General features: G+C 46.9%; 1 protein-coding gene across 1 annotated transcript in view; it reads right to left on the bottom strand.

Moving 5' to 3' along the window:
- Arntl2 (aryl hydrocarbon receptor nuclear translocator like 2) overlaps positions 1 to 19,179 on the bottom strand; it is a 49,843-nt gene that overhangs the window by 16,072 nt on the left and 14,592 nt on the right. The window contains exons 2-7 of the mRNA XM_031381048.1: positions 17,344 to 17,479; positions 14,089 to 14,246; positions 10,400 to 10,479; positions 8,265 to 8,357; positions 2,903 to 3,017; positions 1,144 to 1,287 (exon numbers count right to left, since the gene is read on the bottom strand). Of these exons, the coding sequence (XP_031236908.1) occupies positions 1,144 to 1,287; positions 2,903 to 3,017; positions 8,265 to 8,357; positions 10,400 to 10,479; positions 14,089 to 14,246; positions 17,344 to 17,479 (726 nt within the window). The remainder of the gene's footprint in view (positions 1 to 1,143; positions 1,288 to 2,902; positions 3,018 to 8,264; positions 8,358 to 10,399; positions 10,480 to 14,088; positions 14,247 to 17,343; positions 17,480 to 19,179) is intronic.

Here is a 19,179-nt window from a genome sequence, read left to right as displayed (position 1 = left end):
ATCTCACGTGTCCCCTGGGTTCTAAGACAGAGACACAAAGAATGCTTTCTGAGTAAATGCTAAGTGTGTGAACGTGGGTGATTTTCTTCATGTGTGGCTATAAAAAGGATTTGGACAAAAATCCACAAATAAATAGAATCATGCATTCCTCTATATAAGATCCCTTTAAGCCAGATGAGGTGGCCCATACCTGAAATCTCAGTACCAGGGAGGCTGAGGCAGGAAAATGAAGGAAGACTGGATGCGCTATGTCCCTTCCCCCCTGGACTACATAGTAAGACTCTGCCTCAAAAAGAAGCAAGCAGGAGGCTGGAGAGATGGTTCAGGAGTTAGGAGTGCCTGTGCTCTTTCAGAGGACCCTGGATCATTTCTCAGCACATGCATCAGGCAGCTCACAGCTGACTGTAATTTCAGCTCCAGGGAATCTGATGGCCTCTGTTGACACTGGACTCACTTGTGTGGGCATGCACACACACACACACACACACACACACACACACACACATGCACGCATGCATACACATGCACATAGACACACTTAAAAAAGTAAGATAAAAAATTATTTTAGGACTGGGCATAGTAGCATTCACCTTTAATCCCAGCACACAGGAAACAGAGATGGACAGGATCTGTGAATTTGAGGCTAGCCTGGTCTACATAGTGAGTTCCTGGGTAAAGCTACAAAGTGAGACCCTGTCTCAAAACAAAAACAAAACACAAAATACAAAAACAAACAAACAAACAAACAAGCAAAACTTTTTGAAAAAGAGATTAAACTTCGTTGTTGTTTGAGTTTTTATTTTACTATTTTTTATTTTTGAGATAGGGCATTGCTATGTAGCCCTGCTGGCCTTGAATTCACAGAAATCTGCCTGCCTCTGTTACCTGAGTGCTAACTACACTCCAAGGCCTATGACATCACATCTGGCCCCAGATCTAACTTAAAGTTCTCTCTGCTTCAGGTTCAGCAGCACAACAGGATGTGCACTGTAAATAATTTCAGTTTACAAACAATCTTACTTAGACGCTTTGAATCCTATTTTTTGCCTTGGCTATGGAATTTACTTTTTCCTGGATAGAAACTACTTAGGACCTTGCGTTTTGCACCAGGCTCTGAATCACCGGCTCTCCCGAGAGTCTCACCTTTCTTCTTCGAGCAGGACGAGCATCGGTGCTCTTCTTTGATGGGGATCGTACAGCTCTTCATTCTAAAGAAGAAAGATCGTCTGGAGCCAGAATACACGCGTGGTCGCCCAGTGTGGGAGTGACTGTAAACCTGAGAAGAGGCTTTCACAGCAGCAGGAATGAGAACAGAATAATCACTGACGTGCTTACAATCCTCCCTGTCCCTTTCACTCTTAAAAAGGAGAGTCATCTTTGCACGTGCTCATGCACACACGTGCGCATGCTCGTGCGCATGCTCAAGCATCATGGTGGTTATTCTGACTGGCAGGATGTGGGTTCTGGGAACCAGCTCAAGTCTTCTGGAAGAATAGCAAGCATTATTAGCTATCCAGTCCCTTCTAGAGTTTTACCATATTCAGATATATTCGGTTTGTGTTTGCTTGGCAGTGTTTTGTTTTCGAGGCAAGAGTCTATGGGAGGCCTCAAACTTCAGTATTCCCCAATGTACCCCTACTTTAGAGTGTTGGAGTCTCAGGCACGCATCACCACATGCAACAATTTAAAACACTTGCAATTTATATTACTACTTCCTGCAGGGAGTGGGCAATACAGTTTAAATGAAATGAAAATTTAAAAATGAAGAAAAACTTAAGTACAACAATGATCTCTAGCTTAGCCCACCACTCTTGTTGGGGGGGGGTGTTGTTTGTTTTGTGTTTTGTTATTGAGAAAGGTTCTTACTTTTAGCCCAGAATAGCCTTGAATTCATTATTCTCCTGCCTCAGCTTCCCTGAACGCTGGATTGTAGAATGTACCAAAAACTATGCCTTTAATTCCAGTACCTATGAAGTAGAGGCTGGCAGATATCTGTGAGTTCGAGGCCAGCCTGGTCTACACAAGGAGCTGCAGACCAGCAAAGGCTACATAGTAAAACCTGTCTCAAACAAAGATTAAAATGGGCTAGGTCATTCTTTCTTTAATTTTTAAAAACTATTTTTATTTTATGTATGTTGTGTTTATCCAAGTGAATGTCTGTGCACCAGGTGCATGCCTGTGTGTGCTCGTGGAGGCCAGGAAAGGGCATCAGATCATCTGGACCTGGAGTTCAGGCAGGTCTGACTGCACCTCGTGTGCTGGGTACAGAACCTGGACCATCTGCAAGAGCCAGACCATCTGCAAGAGCTGGACCATCTGCAAGAGCTGCAACAGCTCTGAAGCTGAGTCATCTCTTACCTCTGTTTCTATATCATAAGTTGTCATTGGCACTAAGTAGTTTCATAAGTCAAGTATCTTTGGATAATGAATATGTATACTTCCTAAGACCAATTATACAAGACCTTTCATACCAGAAAAATCTGGGCCATATACAAAAGAGAATAAAACCCCAGCAACTTTTTAACCTCAAGTAAAAATGTCTTACAAAAGTTTTATTTGGATTAAAATTGTAAGCAATCATATATTCCCACATGGTTATCTTCATATGAATACATTTAGTGTATATGTCTGTAGAGTAAAGGAATTCTCCTCTCCCCCTCACTCACTCCCTCTCCCTGTCTACCCCTCTCCCTCTCTCCTTCCCTCCCTCTAACTCCTCTATGTGGATAAACTTGTAAACTCCAGTCCCCTTCCATACTATTTCTTGCCCACAGTGATAGTTTCTATCTCTCTGGAAGAGTAAGCTTAAAAAACAGCCCTTTGTTCCTTAGCTTGCTTTTGCCATGGTAGTTTATCACAAAAGAAAAGAAGCTGATACAGAGACTCTGAAGGAAGAACTCACTTTTGGTGTCTGTGGGTTTCTCTCTTGGTGAACCATCACAAGAAAGTTGTTCCTTTACTTTGGCTACATCTTTTGGGTGTAAGAAGTCAAACAAATTCTGTCCCATCAAGCTAGCCTGTTTAGACGACAGACACACAGTCAATATCGGTTACATCACTTTTGGGCATTCCTTCACACACATAAGATAAATACCCTTTCCTGGTTAAAGATTAGTTCTCCCCACCTTCCTCCAGTCCCGACCAGTGCTGAGGATCAAACCTAGGGCCCTAAGCCTGGCAGGAAAGTTCTCTGCCACTGAGCTACATACATCTCCAGCCCCAAAAGGTGGATTTTTCTTAAGCTCAAATATGTATACATTGTACTACATGACATTAACTTGGGGTTCTGTTTGTAAATACAAACAAAAATGCATTCCAAGGGGTTGGAGAGATAGCACCATGGTTGAAAAGTGCTTGCTGCTCTTCTAGAAGACTCAGGGCAGCTTGCACACAGCCTTCAGTACTCTAGTCCCAGAAAACCTCATACACTCCTCTGGCTTCTGTGGTACACAGACATACCAGAAGGCAAAACACTCATACACATAAAATGAAATCTAAAAAATGCATTTGAAATCAAATCTGGAGAGTTACATATAAACTGCATACAACAGCAATTCCTGATTTTCTTTTAAATCTCGTTACTGTACAAGCTTACTTGATAGCTCTCAATTTAGGATCATTTCTAAGGCATTAGGATTTAAATTTCATCATTTTCTGCATATATGTGTGTGCATGCATATCTATGTGTGTCCATTCCCCCATCTCTCTCTGTCTCTCTGTCTCTCTCTGTCTGTCTGTCTCTCTCTTTATGTGTGTGTGTGTGTGTGTGTGTGTGTGTGTGTGCTCTGAACCTGGAATTCATTGATAAGGCTAGAATGACCATCCAGAGAGCTCCAGGATCATTCTGTCTGCCTCTTCAGTACTGGGCCCTACCCAGCTACATGGGTGGTTGAGATTCAAACTCAGTTCTTCATGCTAACACTGCAAGCACTGTGTTGACTGGGCATCACACAGTCCATAAAATCTATCACCTTTAGTACAAGGGAAGGGATTATATCATAGTAGAAAATGAAACCCAGAGAATCTGACTCAACATGTGAAGAAAACACAAACCCAGCATTTGCTCCCTTCCTACTCCACAAGTCCCAACACTGGGTATGTCTCACATAAAATTCCTTGCCCTTCTCTCTAATCTCAATCCATGTATAAAGTGAGAATTTTGGTTTCTTAAAAAAAAAACAAAACAAAAAACAAACAAAAACAGTTATCTTGTGTGTATATGTTTTTGCTCTCATCTCAAGTGTGGGATGTGAGGGTGCTACAGATGGCCACAGCAGCTACCTCTGATTTGTCTCATGCTCTAGCAGAGGCCTGATCCTGCCAGCTGAAGACAGTTTACCTTTGGAGTTCTGGGGACTCTTTCGAGGGCATAAAAAGACCAGAGCCCGGAGGGGCTGCGGGGGCTGCTGGCGGTTTTGATGTTTGCTGATTGCGTCTACAGTTTGCTGGATTACTGGCTAGAGATATCATGACAATGAAGCTTGGACTTGCCCCAAGGGACTCGATGCTTGTCTCCACAAGTCTGCCCTCTTTCCCCTCTAACCTTCCTTCTCCATACCTAGTGCTGGGGGTTGGAAGGAACTGAGGTGGAGAAGGGAGGTAGGTGTAAGAACTCAGTAGAGTAGCCAACTGTGGGGCAAGTGGAAGTGTTGTCACCAGACAAAAAACCGGGAAGGTGGAGGAGATTCAGGAACCCCGGCAATTCTCATAACTGACAACAGTAGGTGACTGAATCTGCTTCTGACCCTGTCCCTGTCCCGGAGCACGTGACCACGACACCCCACACGAGGATCGTGACAACTAGTCACATTGCATAGAGCCCAGAGTTCTCTGTGCTAGTGAGGTTTCTAGTTGGGCCCACCCTGAGGGTTTAGCCAATAAGCTTCCCTTCCCAGACATTCCTTTCTGCAAAAGGTATTTAATCTCTGGTCCACCCTGAATAAGTCGTATGGATCCCTTTTCCACTATGAATAAGCAGTTTAGACAAGCAAGGACTATCTCTCTTCACTGTAGAGCTATGTCACTTAAGTCTCCTACACAAGGCCCTGTTGCACTCCTGACAATCTCCCCTGAGCTAAGCCTGATTCCCCCTCCTCCAGCCCAGGGCTCATCCCAGCCCTCCAGCCCTGGTTCTGATTCTTCTCAGTTTCTAGCCGCATCTGGGTTTCTGGGAGATTGGGACCCACAGCCTCAGCCTGTGCCATTTCTCTCCCAGAGAGACAGGGCCTGGGGTCCTCATCTTAGGCTGCATTCCACCTCCCCTGAGTGGTGTGACACTAAATGGTGGCGAAGCTGGAATGTAGCCTAGTACACCTGTGCTTTGTCAGCCTGAGCGGCGGTCAGCAGCATACACCCCAGCAGCAAGACTAAATGCAGACCCACAGCCAATGAGTCCTTGGAAAGAATATCTAGGCTTTCCAGGGTTTGTAGATGTGGCAAGGGATGTCACTGGACCAGTGAGTACAGGCCCGAGAGAAAAGTCCGAGGCAATCTCTTACAGTCGGGAAATCAAACAGGGGGCCTGCCAGCTCGAGGTCCCACAGCAAAAATTATGAGCCATTTCCCTCTGGTCAGCCAAGAGAAAACAAACAGGCAGGAAAGCCACAGCTAAGTATTGGTTATCTCATACATGCTGCTGAAGGCTGTGTTGTTCTAGATCTGGCCCCAGATCAACCTCTTCCTCTATTCCTCAAAACTCCACTTACAAAATATCCACTGCAGGTGTTCCGTGCTTTGCTGTCCAGCAGCAATGATGACAGAACACCGAGACTTCTTCTCTCATGGTTTACTCAGGAGTTTTCTTTTGTGTTACAGCTCTCCTAGGTACCTAGGTATTACAGCTCTCTTAGGTACCTAGGTGTCACAGCTCTCCTAGGTTCTTAAGTGTTACAGCTCTTCTAGATGTCACGGCTCTTCTTGGTGTTGCTGCTTCTTCTTCCTAGGTGGGGCAGGTCTGCTTGCTTCTGTGGAGTGGCCCCGACTGTCTGGAGAGAGCCCCTTATATACCCGAGCCTGAGCTGCCAAGTCCTCCTGGATTGGTTCCCCGGCAAACCCTCATTAGCATACACCTGCTCAGAAGGGGCGCATGCGCAGTGGAATCGTCTATTGCTACAGTGTATCGGGAACCAGCGCCATCTTGGATTTTATCGTCCAAGCGGCTGCCTACATGCAGGGGCTGGCGAGATGGCTCAGCTGGTAAGAGCACTGACTGTTCTTCTGAAGGACCTGAGTTCGGATCCCAGCAACCATGTGGTGGCTCACAACCATCCATGATGAGATCTGATGCCCTCTTCTGGTGGTCTGAAGACAGCAACGGTGTATTCCACAGCGAGCAGCCAGCATTGAGTGGGGCTGGAGTGAGCAGAGGTCCTGAGTTCGATTCCCAGCAGCCACATGATGGCTCACGGCCATCTGTGCAACTACAATGTACTCATACACATAAAATAAAATAAAAAAAAAATCCACTGGAGCTTTTGGTCCTTTGCCTTCAGGGATGGCATTGTGTATGCAGGCACTATAGATGGGGATTTTAAAGAAGAAATTAAAATTATGGCTTATGTTAGAGAGAGAGGCTTAATGCAGGGGATAGGACTGCTCAGCCGCCTCTGTTCCCTACTTTAAGGGCAAAGCCACTCCAGTGGGAAGAAGGGGATTTGGGAGTACTGGAGAGCATGTGCTCTGGCAAGCAATGGTTAACGTTCAGAGACCAAAATTAAAACTGTAGGTAAATGGGGTTGAAGTCCAGGCTTTGGTGGATATAGGAGCTGATATGACTATTGTTCCCCCAAATCCTGGAATTCAGGATGGCCACTTCAGCAGGCTTATATACAGCTTATAGGAACTAGTAAATTGTCTCAAATAAAACACAGTGTCCAATGGATTGCCTGTGTGGGGGCAGAAAGGCAAACATGGAGGTTGGGACCTTATCCACTCTCTCTCACCTTGGTCCCAGGAGATGTTCTACAGGAGACAGAACAGATGCACCAGCCAGGTGGACAGCTCATACTAAAAAACCCAGCGGTCCATCTCTTGTACCAGTCTACTGCTATATGCTCTGTTCATACATGTTCATGTGGAGAACTCACGCAGCAATGCTGGGCTTCTGATTCTGGAAAGCTGAGAACTGTACTGTTACAATGTTTGTAACCACTGGACCCAACGTCATCCAGAGCAGACAGGGAGTGTCATCACTGGCCACAGATATGCAGTCAGTACCCAGTATCACTAATGTGAATTTAAGGTTACTTTGAATTTTTAGTTTCTTATGTGTGTGCACATGTGTGTATGCATACGTGTACAGCATGTGTGCACACATGCATATATAAACAATTACGTGTGCACATGTGCGTGTATGTATGCATAATACGTGTATGTATATATGTGTGATATGTTCCAATTGGAGGGTGGAGCATCTATTCTTACACCCAGCTGTCTTCAGCTTCTCCAGTCTCCCTCACACACGTTCTGTCCTCTGTCCCTTTCCCTGCTAACCTTAAAACTGAATGCAGTAGAAGCCAGAGGGAGGCACTCCCCATCAAAGCTGTGCTCCACCTGGGTTCTACGGCTACACACACATGTGCTCTGTGGGGCTGCTTTGGGGACAAGCTTCCCAGCAGCTCCCTGAAGCAAGTGGAGTTTAGCATGAGAAGATGATTAGCAGAGTGGTTATGTGTACGGCGTGGCTTGAGTGTGTTGACAACAGTTGGATCAAAGCTATTATTTGATGCATATAACTTAGTAATGAACAATAATGGGGTTGCTGGAAGGGACTCACACTTTTCAGAGACTCTTATTTGGTCATTACATCCTGACTGTAGGCACTGCTCATGGCACTGAATGAAGCTAGGGTCCAGAAAATGATGCCGCCTCTCAATGTCTACAGGAGACACCAATGATAGTCACATGATATCACCTCCCAATGTCTGATGGAGACACCAGTGATGGTCATAAGAATCTACTCTTCCGCCTGGAGGTGGTGGTGCACGCCTTTAATGTCAGCACTAGGGAGGCAGAGGCAGGCAGATTTCTGAGTTTGAGGCCAGCCTGGTCTACAGAGTGAGTTCCAGGACAGCCAGGGGTATATAGAGAAACCCTGCCTCGAAAAACAAACAAACAAAAACAAAAAACAAAAAAAAAATGCACTCTTCCCACTGTCGCCCGTCTCTCTCCAGCTCTGACACAGTAGCAAAGAGGAGGGACCAGGCCCACCTTCAAAGTAGAATTTGTTAAAAAGAAACCACGTGAAAAACATGGCAGTTTAATACCTGATCATAATGCAGAGTTTTGGAGACGGACTTAGAGACGAAAAGAATTCTCCCTCTTTCACATCCAACCACGAACAGGAAGCCTTCTGCTGTCTAGGATTAAAACAAAGCCAAGACCTAGTGATTTCTCTCGTACTCACTCAGCTTTCAATAAAATCACCATGGCACTAAAAGTCAGAGCCGTTAGAGTTGGCAGACTTCAGTCTAAAGTTTTCATACGGTCTATAAAGAACATCAAATTGAATTCTAGTCTAAAGGTTTTGACATGAAAATTTTAGTTATAGATTATTTAGTTGAGATATCTCTTATTACCAAACTATTTTACCATGTGCATAGTGGTCATTGAAGTAGAAAGAGATCAGGAGAGAAAAGATGGGGGTGGTGAAGGGAGAGAAAGAGACTTAGCTGGACATTGTGGCATGAAAGTACCATTCAGGGTGAGAAAGGGGCCAGCAAGAGGGAACAGGAGAGGGTGGGAAAGGCTAAATGGACAAAATATAAATATATGTATGTGACAACGTTACAATAAAGTCCATTACTTTGTATGATAACATCTTAAAATAAAACAACCCTTGCCAAAACCCACTTTGCTATATAGAGAAATCCTGTAAAGTTCTTAAAACACATAACTTGCAGCCACTTCTATCTGCATGCTGAGCAAACCAAGAGAGGAAGGGCTGAGCATGATGTCACATGCTAAAAATACATTTTAAATATTCTAATAATTTTCTATTTCTGTATTGCTCAGCCAGCTCATCACCCTGGGTAAGCCACCTGCACAGAAAAGGGTACAGCTGCACGAGGGCCCAGGGTATGGTATTCTACAGAGCAGTGTTCTCTCTCTCTTTTGAAATAGACTCTTGTGATTCAGGTTGGACTCAAAGTTGCTATGTAGTCAAGGACAACTTTGAACTCCTGATCCCTGTCTGCACCACCTGAAGTACAAGGATTCCAACACTCCCCACACTCGGTACACGCAGAGCTGAGGCTCAAACCCAGGGCTGTGTGCATGGTAGGTAGGAACTCTGCCAAATGAGCTAGATGCCTAGTGCTCTGACTCATGCTTACATACAACAACCAGGAGAAGAGCTGGGCAGACATAGGCTGGGGTTGGTGGGGAGCTGGGTAACAGGAGAGGCGAGTGGTGAGTGGAAAATGCCTCCATGACAGTGACTGGGCTTCCAAAGCACTTTGTATGATTATACAACCTAAAGATTGCTTTGTAGCCACAGATTTCACCATCCAGGGCCTGCAAGATGGCTCAGTGGGTAAAGGTGCTTGCTGCTAAGCCTAATGACCTGAGTTTGAATCCTTGGGGCTATATGATGGGAAGAGAGAATCCATTCACACACACACACACACACACACACACACGCTGCGACATGCATTCTCTTCCCTTGACAAACCAGTATAATAAAATGTTTTAAAGGCACTGTCCAGGAACTGGGAGATATAGTTCAGCTAGGAGCACTTGCTGTTCCTTCAGAGGACCGGAGTTTGGTTTCCAACACCCACATCAAGTGATTCGAGCTGCCTGTAACTCTGCTCCAAGAGAACCTCTGCCCTTTGAGGGCACCCCACCCCCACATACACACAGAGAGACACAAATGCATGTATGAATAAAAAGTAAATCTTAAAGACCAAGTTAAATTAAAAGTAACTTTTTTTATGTTAAAGAGAAATGAACAAAAACATGCATGCACATTCTACTTAGTAAGATGTGATAGCACCTGGCAAGACTGTCAATCAAATTCTCCGCTATGGAGTCTGCAAAGCCCTGCCCAAGAGGGATTAGGCCAAGACAGCAGATCTCCAAATGACTCATCCCTAATTTTCAAATGACAGATCCCCAGGAACTGGACTCCAGGTGGGTAGCTCTGGGGAGGTGGCAGCCATGGCTGATCCTTCTCATGAGGGGAGTGTTTCCAGGTATAAAGGGTCTGTCGTGGACAAGTCCAGGGGTCCACTGTTCCTCCTTATAGGAAGTGTGCGTTCTCCCCAACTAGTAAGGCATTAGCTCCTTGTCTTCATGTCTAAGTTTAAGAAATGTGAGTGAGACACAGGCTCTCTGAGGTCTACAACAGGGTGGACCCAAGAAAACCTGCCCCCATCCAAATCCAACTATAACCACTTACCTTGAGGATTAAGTGACTGAGTTCCTTATCCTGAATAAATGAAGGTTTAGAGTTTTCTCCTAAGTAAAGCTCTGTCATGCCTAAAAATGAACAGGCCAGAGTTACTGAAAATACAGAGAAAGAAATTTAGTAATTGCACCAGAACATTGGCCAGGCCTTGCCGCTGTTGTTGCAATGGCTTGAGGTGGCATTTACAATGTCTTGGGACTTTGGTGGCCATTCACTCCCCCTCCCCTCCCTCCCTCTTCCTCTTCTTCTTTTAGTGAAATAGGGCCTTCTATATCCTGGGCTGGCCTTGAACTCACTATGTAACCCATGATGTCCACTTCCCAAGTACTCGGATTATAGGTATGTGCCACCACATCCAGTTTATGCAGTGCTAAGGATGCAACGCAGAGCTTCCTGCATGCTAAGCAAGCACTCTACGGATTGAGATACATGAGTCAGAATCTCTCTACAGCCCAGGCTAGCCTTGAACTCATGACAATCCTCCTGCTTCAGACTACAGTATTCTGGAACGTTTAACAAACATTCTAGATTCATAGACTTTAAGAAAAGAAAAAAAGAAGACTACCTCTAAAGATCATGTAGAGGCGTCTGATAATGTCCGACACTAAATAAAGCGTACCTAACACAGTCATTTGAGATCTTATTTCAGAGATTATTATATTAAAATGGAAGTCTCTAAACAACTAGACAGTGGGGCGGGGGAGGGGGGAAGCTAAGGTGTTTATCAAGGTGAAAGCTTGGGCCATGCTTGGCTTGTGACACGAAAAGGAAAAAACCACATTCTCAAAACATCCAACTCCAACGTGTGGCAGCTATGGTGGCTACAAGGGGACACAACGGTCAGACCACAAAGGCAAGACGCCCCAGAACACAGGTCAGCCTTTTTTTTTCTTTTAATAAATTTGTTTTGGTTTTGTGGGGTTTTTAAAAAAAATTTAAGATTTATTTTATGTATGTGAGTACACTGTCACTGTCTTCAGACACACTAGATGAGGGCATCAGTTCCCAATACAGATGGTTGTGAGCCACCATCTACTTGCTGGGAATTGAACTCAGGACCTCAGGAAGAGCAGTCAGTGCTCTTAACCACTGAGCCATCTCTCCAGCCCCAGGTCATTCTTAAGAAGGAACCAGCAGTCCTTGATCAAGACGCCCCAGCCCCAGCCCCAGTCTCTCCTGCTAGTGATGATAGGAGGGGCTATATCCTGAGCCACTGGAATCACAAGTGCCTTTGACTAGGTTTGCAGGTCACATTTAGTTACGACCTAAGCGCTGAACTGCTGACCCAGAAGCCTACTCCATGATGACCCAGAAGCCCGCTTCCTGATGACCCGGAAGCCCACTCCATGATGACCTGAAAGCCTGCTCCAGAAACAAGGAGGCCTCCCACATTTTGGCACAATTTCCTTGGAGCAGCAGTACCAGAAAACCCTGGCATAAGAAGACAAACTCATGGGAGTCTGCCTGGGCCCTGAATTTTCTATGATGTTTTCCCTAGTTACTGCCACACAGCAGCCCTGGGGCTGACGCTGGGGATCTGGAGAGGGATAAGGATGTAGCTCCAGGGTTAGGCTAGGGCTTAGGCAGTGAAATATGTTAGCGGAATACACTGCGGAAGTGAGTTAGGGAAACCAAAAATGGGAGCTCCAAACAGGAAAGTGAGGGACGGCATCCTGGAGACAGAACCAGGGCTGTGTAACAGGTCTGAAGCTATGGGGAGCCTGGCCAGATCCATGCATACTGGGAATTTAAGAATAAGCTATTAGAGGCTGGAGAGATGGCTCAGTGGTTAAGAGTATGGGCTACTCGTGCGAAGGACCCAAGTTTAGTCTCCAGCAACTACATTGGGTGGCTCAGAGCTGCCAGTAACTCAGGCTCCAAGGGATCTGATCATTTCTTCTGGTCTTTGCTAACACTTGAGTTCTTGTACACATGTTCAATACACACACACACACACACACACACACACACACACACACACACTCTAAGGCGGGTGTGGTGGCAAATGCCTTTAATCCCAGTACTTGGGAGGCAGAGACAAACGGATCTCTGAGTTTGAGGCTAGCCTGGTCTACAGAGTTCTAGAACACAGTAGGGCTACACAGAGCAACCCTCTATTGAAAAGCCAAATAGCAGTAGCAGCTGTTGCACCTGGGTATAAGGGTACCTGCTTGCATAAAATCTTAGTACTCTCAATAACAACAACAACAAAATGTTTAAAATGTTTGTGGGAATAAAAAACATTTTCATGCTAATTGAGCCTTTGATTAATTTTCCAGTAGCCAAGTGTATTTTACCAGGCGTTGAGCTGGGGGTGGGGACAGGAGGGCACTGGTCCTTGGCACAGTTTGAAATAATTGCTGGAACAGTAGCAGCAAGCCCCACCCTCCCTACAGTAATTCCCCTGTGGACCCAAGGAGCACGATGATCCTCTGATGGCCGCTGGCTAAACTTTTGCAGAATGATCTGGCTGTGCTGGGCCAAGCACACTGAAGCTCAGGACCAAATGTCTTAACGAATCTCACTAATGAGTGTAATGCTGACTCAGGCTCGCTCAGGCTGTGTGGACGAGCTGACCACATGTCAGCTGAGAGGGACCATGGCATCTGCTCCAGGGAACCTCTACAGGTTTAGAGTGTCTCCCTGATGAGTCCCTCCCTGCACACACCTCTGCTGTGGTACAGACGCCCCCCATGTGTGTGTGTGTGTGTGTGTGTGTGTGTGTGTGTGTGTGCATGCACGAGGGCTGGAGGGAAGGGGTGGCCAGTACCCTTCTACCACACGGGTTCTGAGAATCGAATTCAGGTTGCCTGACTTATTGACAAGCTCCTTTACCTGCTGAGCTATGTCACCAGCCCTGCACTAGGTGACAATGACCTCACTGTGAGTCTGGTCCCCTTGTCAACACAACAGAGACTTTGCCTCATCCGCAAACCCTGCCCCCCAACTCTACCCCTCTCTCTCTTCAACTCCAGCGCAGAATAGGTTTGCAGCTGGTGCTAGATTCATGAGCGTTGAATTAGCCAACTGACTGGTGGCTTTGCTTCGCCTCCCCCTGGGACAAGGCTAACGTGAAGGTACTTGAGTAATCTCTGGGATGGTATCAAATGACCTTGATGGAGCCTGAGAGGTTTCATTGCTAAAGACTCAAGGGAAACACAAGTGACTTGCCCAACCTTCAGGAGTGGGTAGAGACTGGTATTTCCCAACAGACTCATGAAAACCAGACCTCCAAGCTCTCTGAAAAGATGTCCAGACAGCTCTTCTCTGCTCTGCTCTGCTCTGCAGCAGTCCCAGCCCAGCCATGTTGCTACAGGTGTCCACATGACAACTTCATCTCTGAAGTCCTTGCTGAGTTTGGTTTCACAGGCAGAGATCTCTAACTAGAACCCAAGTCAGCCAGAGTGCACTCCATTTTTATACTTTTGTTTGTTTGCTTTGAAACAAGGTCTCACATAGCCCAGGCTGGCCCTGAGCTAATCTGCCTGCCTCCACCTCCTGGTGCTGGGATTTCTGGTGTCTAACATCCTACCTTCTGCCATGAAGACAAAGTCAGTGTGTGTGTGGGTAAGGTGGGCAGACATGTTTGTATCAAATCTTCACAGCCAGGACCAACCAGAGTGACAGCATTCTGGTGCAGAGTCAGTGCCTGGTCTGGAGCAGCCGTCATTCTGGCTTACCTCTCAGAGACCTCAAGTGCTGCACTGCCCTCCTCAAGACGCTGAGCTTGTCCAGTCTGTGGGCCATGGGGATGTGTGGAGGGATCAGAGATGACAGTTTCTGAATCAGATGGTTCATCTTGTCTCTCCGACGCTTTTCTGTCTGGCTGTGAGCTTCCCTGGAAGGAAGGAAGGAAGGAAGGAAGGAAGGAAGGAAGGAAGGAGGAAGAGAGGAAAGGAGGAAGGGAGGGAGGAAGGAAGGGAAGGAGGAAGGAAGACAGGAAGGGAGAAAGGAAGAGAGGAAAGGAGGAAGGAAGAGAGGAAAGGAGGGAGGGAGGGAGGGAAGAAGGAAGAGAGGGAGAAAAGAAGGACAGAAGGAAGGAAGGAAGGAGGGAGGGAGGAAGAGAAGAAAGGAGGAAGGAAGGGAGGAAGGAAGGGAGGGAGGGAGGAAGGAAGGGAGGGAGGGAGGAAGGAAGGAGGAAGAGAGGAAAGGAGGAAGGGAGGAAGGAAGGGAGGGAGGAAGGAAGAGAGGAAGGGAGGAAGGAAGAGAGAAAAGGAGGGAGGGAGGGAGGAATGAAGGGAGGGAGGAAGGGAAGGACAGAAGGAAGGGAGGAAGGAAGGAAGAGAAGAAGGGAGGAAGGGAAGAAGGGAAGGGAGGAAGGGAAGAAGGGAGGGAGGAAGGAAGGGAGTGAGGAAGGAAAGAGAAAGAAGGGAGGAAGAGAAGAAGGGAGGGAGGAAGGAAGGGAGTGAGGAAGGAAAGGAGGAAGGTAGAAAAGGGGGAAGGGAGGGAGGGTGGGAGGAAGGGAAGGAGGAAGGAGGGCGGAAGGAAAGACGGACCTCCTGGACTTGTTAACCCCATCATTCAGAGGCATGTGGGGGCATGGATCCAGCTCATCACACTCAGGATATGAGAAGCCAGAGCTTCTGGGAAAAGCACTTGTAAAAACATCTTACCTCCACCACATCCAATGCCTTTGACCATGACCTTCCTAGGTTGAGACACCTGTTCTGAGGCCCTGGATCCCCTCCCTCCCTCCCTCCCTCCCTCCCTCCCTCCCTCCTGTGGAAGAGGAGGTGGCCTCTTCTAGTAGAAGCTGACATGGTATGTGCACAGCTGTCACTGGCACACTCTCCACTCTCATGCAGCTCCTGATTATGTCTAGAAAGTGCTTGAGCCACGACTCTGAACAACACCTGTGCTAACTCTAGCATTATTGTTGCTGTGACCTTTGACCTCAAGTCTTGGTTTCCAGCTAGCTCCCGGAAAGAACACAGTCTTCACTGGAGACTGGCTGTCACTCCCAGGCCCATCTCCATGTTTAAGATCACAGTGGTTCAAGCCTGCACTTGGAGATGGATACAGGAAAACCACTGCAAGTTCAAAGCCAGCCTGGTCTATGCAACTAAACCCTGTCTCAAAAGCAGCAGACCAATGATAAGTCCATCCCCTGCTCACCATTCAAGAAAGCATCTTATAATTTGTATTTCATTTACTACTGCTACTATTTATCATCATCACCAACACCACCATCCTCCTCATCACTATCATCATCATCATCATGGTGGGGGGGTGCACACCATAGCATGCAGATGGAGTTTCAGCAACAGCTCTGTGGAGTTGGGCATCTTTGCACTTTTCATATGTTCTAAGCTTGACACAGGTTATCAAGCTGACAGGACCTTTGCCCTCTGAGCATCGCAGTGGCTTAGAGGTCTTTAATCACCATCGGCTTCTGTGACTCCTCCCCCTCCTAAGCCTCCTTGGTTCTCCTTGCTCGGCTCAGCACCTTAGACAATTTACTCAGCTTCCCTTGGCCTTAAGTAATGGTGTCACCGTGACCCCCTGCTTGATGTCTATCTCTCCATTCTGCAGAGCACCGAGGAGAACACACCCTGCCTATGGCTCCCCGCGGCTCCCTGGCTATGTACTGTGAAAACGGCTAAAAATTCCTCCTTCAGCCTTTGCCCCCAAATGCCTTCTAAGAAATCGGCAACTAAAATAATTCCAAACTAAATGCATTCCCTGCATCTTCCCTCCCCCTTTAGATCTCCCCCACACATGCCCCTCCCTCTGTGTGGTGGACCTTGGCTGTCGGGGCACAGATATTCTTTCTCAGTCTTCCCTCTTCTTTTCCTCAAAGGGTCTAACTATCTCGAAGCTCAGTAGAGTCCGGCTTTTATGATGTTCCACAGTTATGTCTTCCCCGTCTCCAGCCACCATCAGCCTCCCTCTGGGGCCGTGCATGGCTCCCGCAGCCTTTGAATCAGCTTCCTTCTCCTGTCCTGTGCTGCCTACACTTCCAGAATTACCACTCAACAATCCTCATCCAAAGGATACTGCTCTTTTTGAAACACAGTGTGTCTTACTCCATCAGGTGTCACACAGTAAGCTCTTTTATTTTTATTTTTTATTTTTTTTAACTGAGGGCTAAAGAAGTGGCTCATTGCTTAAGAGCATAGCTGTTGTTGTAGAAGGCCTGGGTTCTGTTTCTATAACCACAGATGACTCACAACTGCTGTAACTCCAGTTCCAAGGGGTCTGAAACCCTCTTTTGGCCTCTGTAGGGTATCAGATTCCTTGGAGTTGGAGTGGTAGGCAGTTGTAAGTCTGTGAATGCTGGAATCCAGACTCGGATCCTTTGCAAGAACAAGTGCTCTTAACTACTGAGACATCTCTTTAGTCCTACATAGTAGATTCTGGATAAATGTCAAATGACTGCATACCACAGACTCGGGTCATAGTCTCTGAGAACCAGCTGTCTACCCAAAGCCAATAGGACCACAAGAAAGTGGCCATTCTCACAGGATCTTCTTTACAAGTATTAAAAAATCTGGGGCTACAGGCCAAAACATCTGGCCATTCTCGTTATCAGTGACCTGTCTTAGTAAACACAGAATCAAGAGTTTTATAGGATTAAACTGATAACAGATCACCAAGGCCCAGTTGCCTAAAACTGATGAGCTGAGTGGTCAGTGAGAGGAGCATTGTTTTTTTAAGCCAAGCACTCATGGATATTTTGCTCCCGGTGGGGTATTCTGATGAGGAAGGAGGGGAGTTGGCTGTGCCCATGAGCACTGTGTATTGATTATGCGCCAACATGGCCTTCAGATTCTAGCTGACTGTCCCGGGTGTCCATTGTCACCAGCACTAGAAGGAAAGGTCAGCGGTGGGCGGTAACCCACGGCCACGCAGTCTCAGACTCAGAAATACTGACGGAAGCACAGTTCCCTTTTTCTGATGAAAAATTTCGTGGAGTTCGAACAGCATGCACTTACTGGGGCAGCTCAGAATCACGTCCTTTGCGTTTCTTTGGAAACTCCACTACAGTAGAGTTGACGGGTCCAGGAGCTGCGAGTTCTGTCCCTGGGCTCACATGACTGGCAAGGCTCTGGCACTCCAGCAGCCCTTGACCTGTAAGTGAGGGAGACATGCTTTAGACACTGGCTTTCACCATACGAATTATCATGTTCCACAATTTAAACAGCAGTTCTGCCTTGGTATCTAAAAACTCAACCAAGAAAAACCATGACAGGATGAGAAGTTATCTAGAGAATTCAAACATTAGTTTGAAATATGTATTCATCCATCTTCGGAAGTTTCTCATCCTCACCGTCAGACAGATGTACGGAGGGCACGCAGCACAGGGGCAGCTAGACTGAGGACAGTTAGGTGACAGTGGGAAACAGCAGCAAGGTCAGATAAGTGGCAGTCTCACTTCCTGGCTCTGAAACACAATGACTGTGGTCAGCTTCCCTCAGAAGCCTGTGGTCACCTAAGGGCTGACTATTACGAGAGAGAATTGCTGAATTCAAGAATAAGACGTAACACCAGGCGTGTGTCTCAGTGTAGAACACTTACCTAGCACACACAGGCCATGGATTCCACCCTCAGTGCCCCAAAAACCCACAACGAAAACAGACATAGTTTTATATCGAGGTAATTCCCGCCAATCAGTTAACTCTGAAAAATGCAGACCAAGGCGCCTTAGGGAGGACAGGAGCCGCACCACTTCCTGTGACTCTGAGAGGAATGAAAATTGTAAATGTTTGGAAGGCGATCTGGAACACAGTATTGAGGACCATGGGACATGCCGCACCTGAGCCAGCATGTATCCCTTTGACTGACCCTGGAATACCAGAGATGCGCTAAAGACTTTCCTCCAACAAATTCATCCACAATGGCTGAGTGTGATGTGCAAACCTCTAGCCCCAGCACTCAGGACACAGAGGCATGGAGAGGGCAGGTTTGAGGCTAGCCTGGGCTACAGGAGATCCCACTTGCCAATCGGCTATGAGATCGGATCCTCTAGCATCCTTAGATAAACCACAGGACTAAAGGAAAAGTTAGAATCAGTCACTGTGTCGGCCACGGTTCAGCTGTCACATCTTGGAGACAAGATCAGGTGGGGAGACCTAGAGGGCAGACCCTCACTTGGGCAGTGGCTTAGGCATTGATCATCGCAGAGGACATGGCTGGTACCGAGCAGTGGAGCCTCCCTCACTAATCTTATACCTTAGTGGTTTGGGCCTTCTCTACTTCCCGATCCACCACAGCAACAATGCAGTGTGCAAGCCTCTCATGAGCCAGTGAAGTCAGAAACACACCAGGAAACTTCATGTACAGGGACGACTTGGTCAGCGCTTCCAAGGAGACCAAACTTCCCTGTGGCCTGTAGCAATGCATGCTTAGTTTATTACAGGATGGGGACCTAACTGGTGGCTTCCTGACAAATCCTCATGAAAACCTTTCTTAGCAACTTCCGTTACAATACGTTACAGGTGCAATGCTTTCCTTCCTACAGTTCCCAACAAGCCTGATTAGTACACTCCACGGCCTCAACTCGAGCTTTGTGAACTCAGTCTTTCCTAAGCAGGCTTAGCAGACCCTGTGTAGATCACTTTACCAGCCTCAGTCTCTCCTTTAAAAACCCACAGGTGCTCACTGCCTCTGGCACAAGAGAACCAGCCGAGAGGTGACTAGCTCTCACCGTTGGTATACCATCAGCAGGGAAATGCTCCCAGGCAGACTGGAAGAGCCTGATCTAATCTGTGGGAAGCCCTGCTGTGCTCTCGGAGATTCTCAAACCGAAACTACAAGTTGACAGCTAGTCT

Source organism: Mastomys coucha, unplaced genomic scaffold (genome assembly GCF_008632895.1).
Source record: "Mastomys coucha isolate ucsf_1 unplaced genomic scaffold, UCSF_Mcou_1 pScaffold20, whole genome shotgun sequence".
Lineage (NCBI taxonomy): Eukaryota > Metazoa > Chordata > Mammalia > Rodentia > Muridae > Mastomys > Mastomys coucha.
Note: the sequence above shows the minus strand (reverse complement) of the source record. Positions and strands in the feature narration are given on the sequence as shown.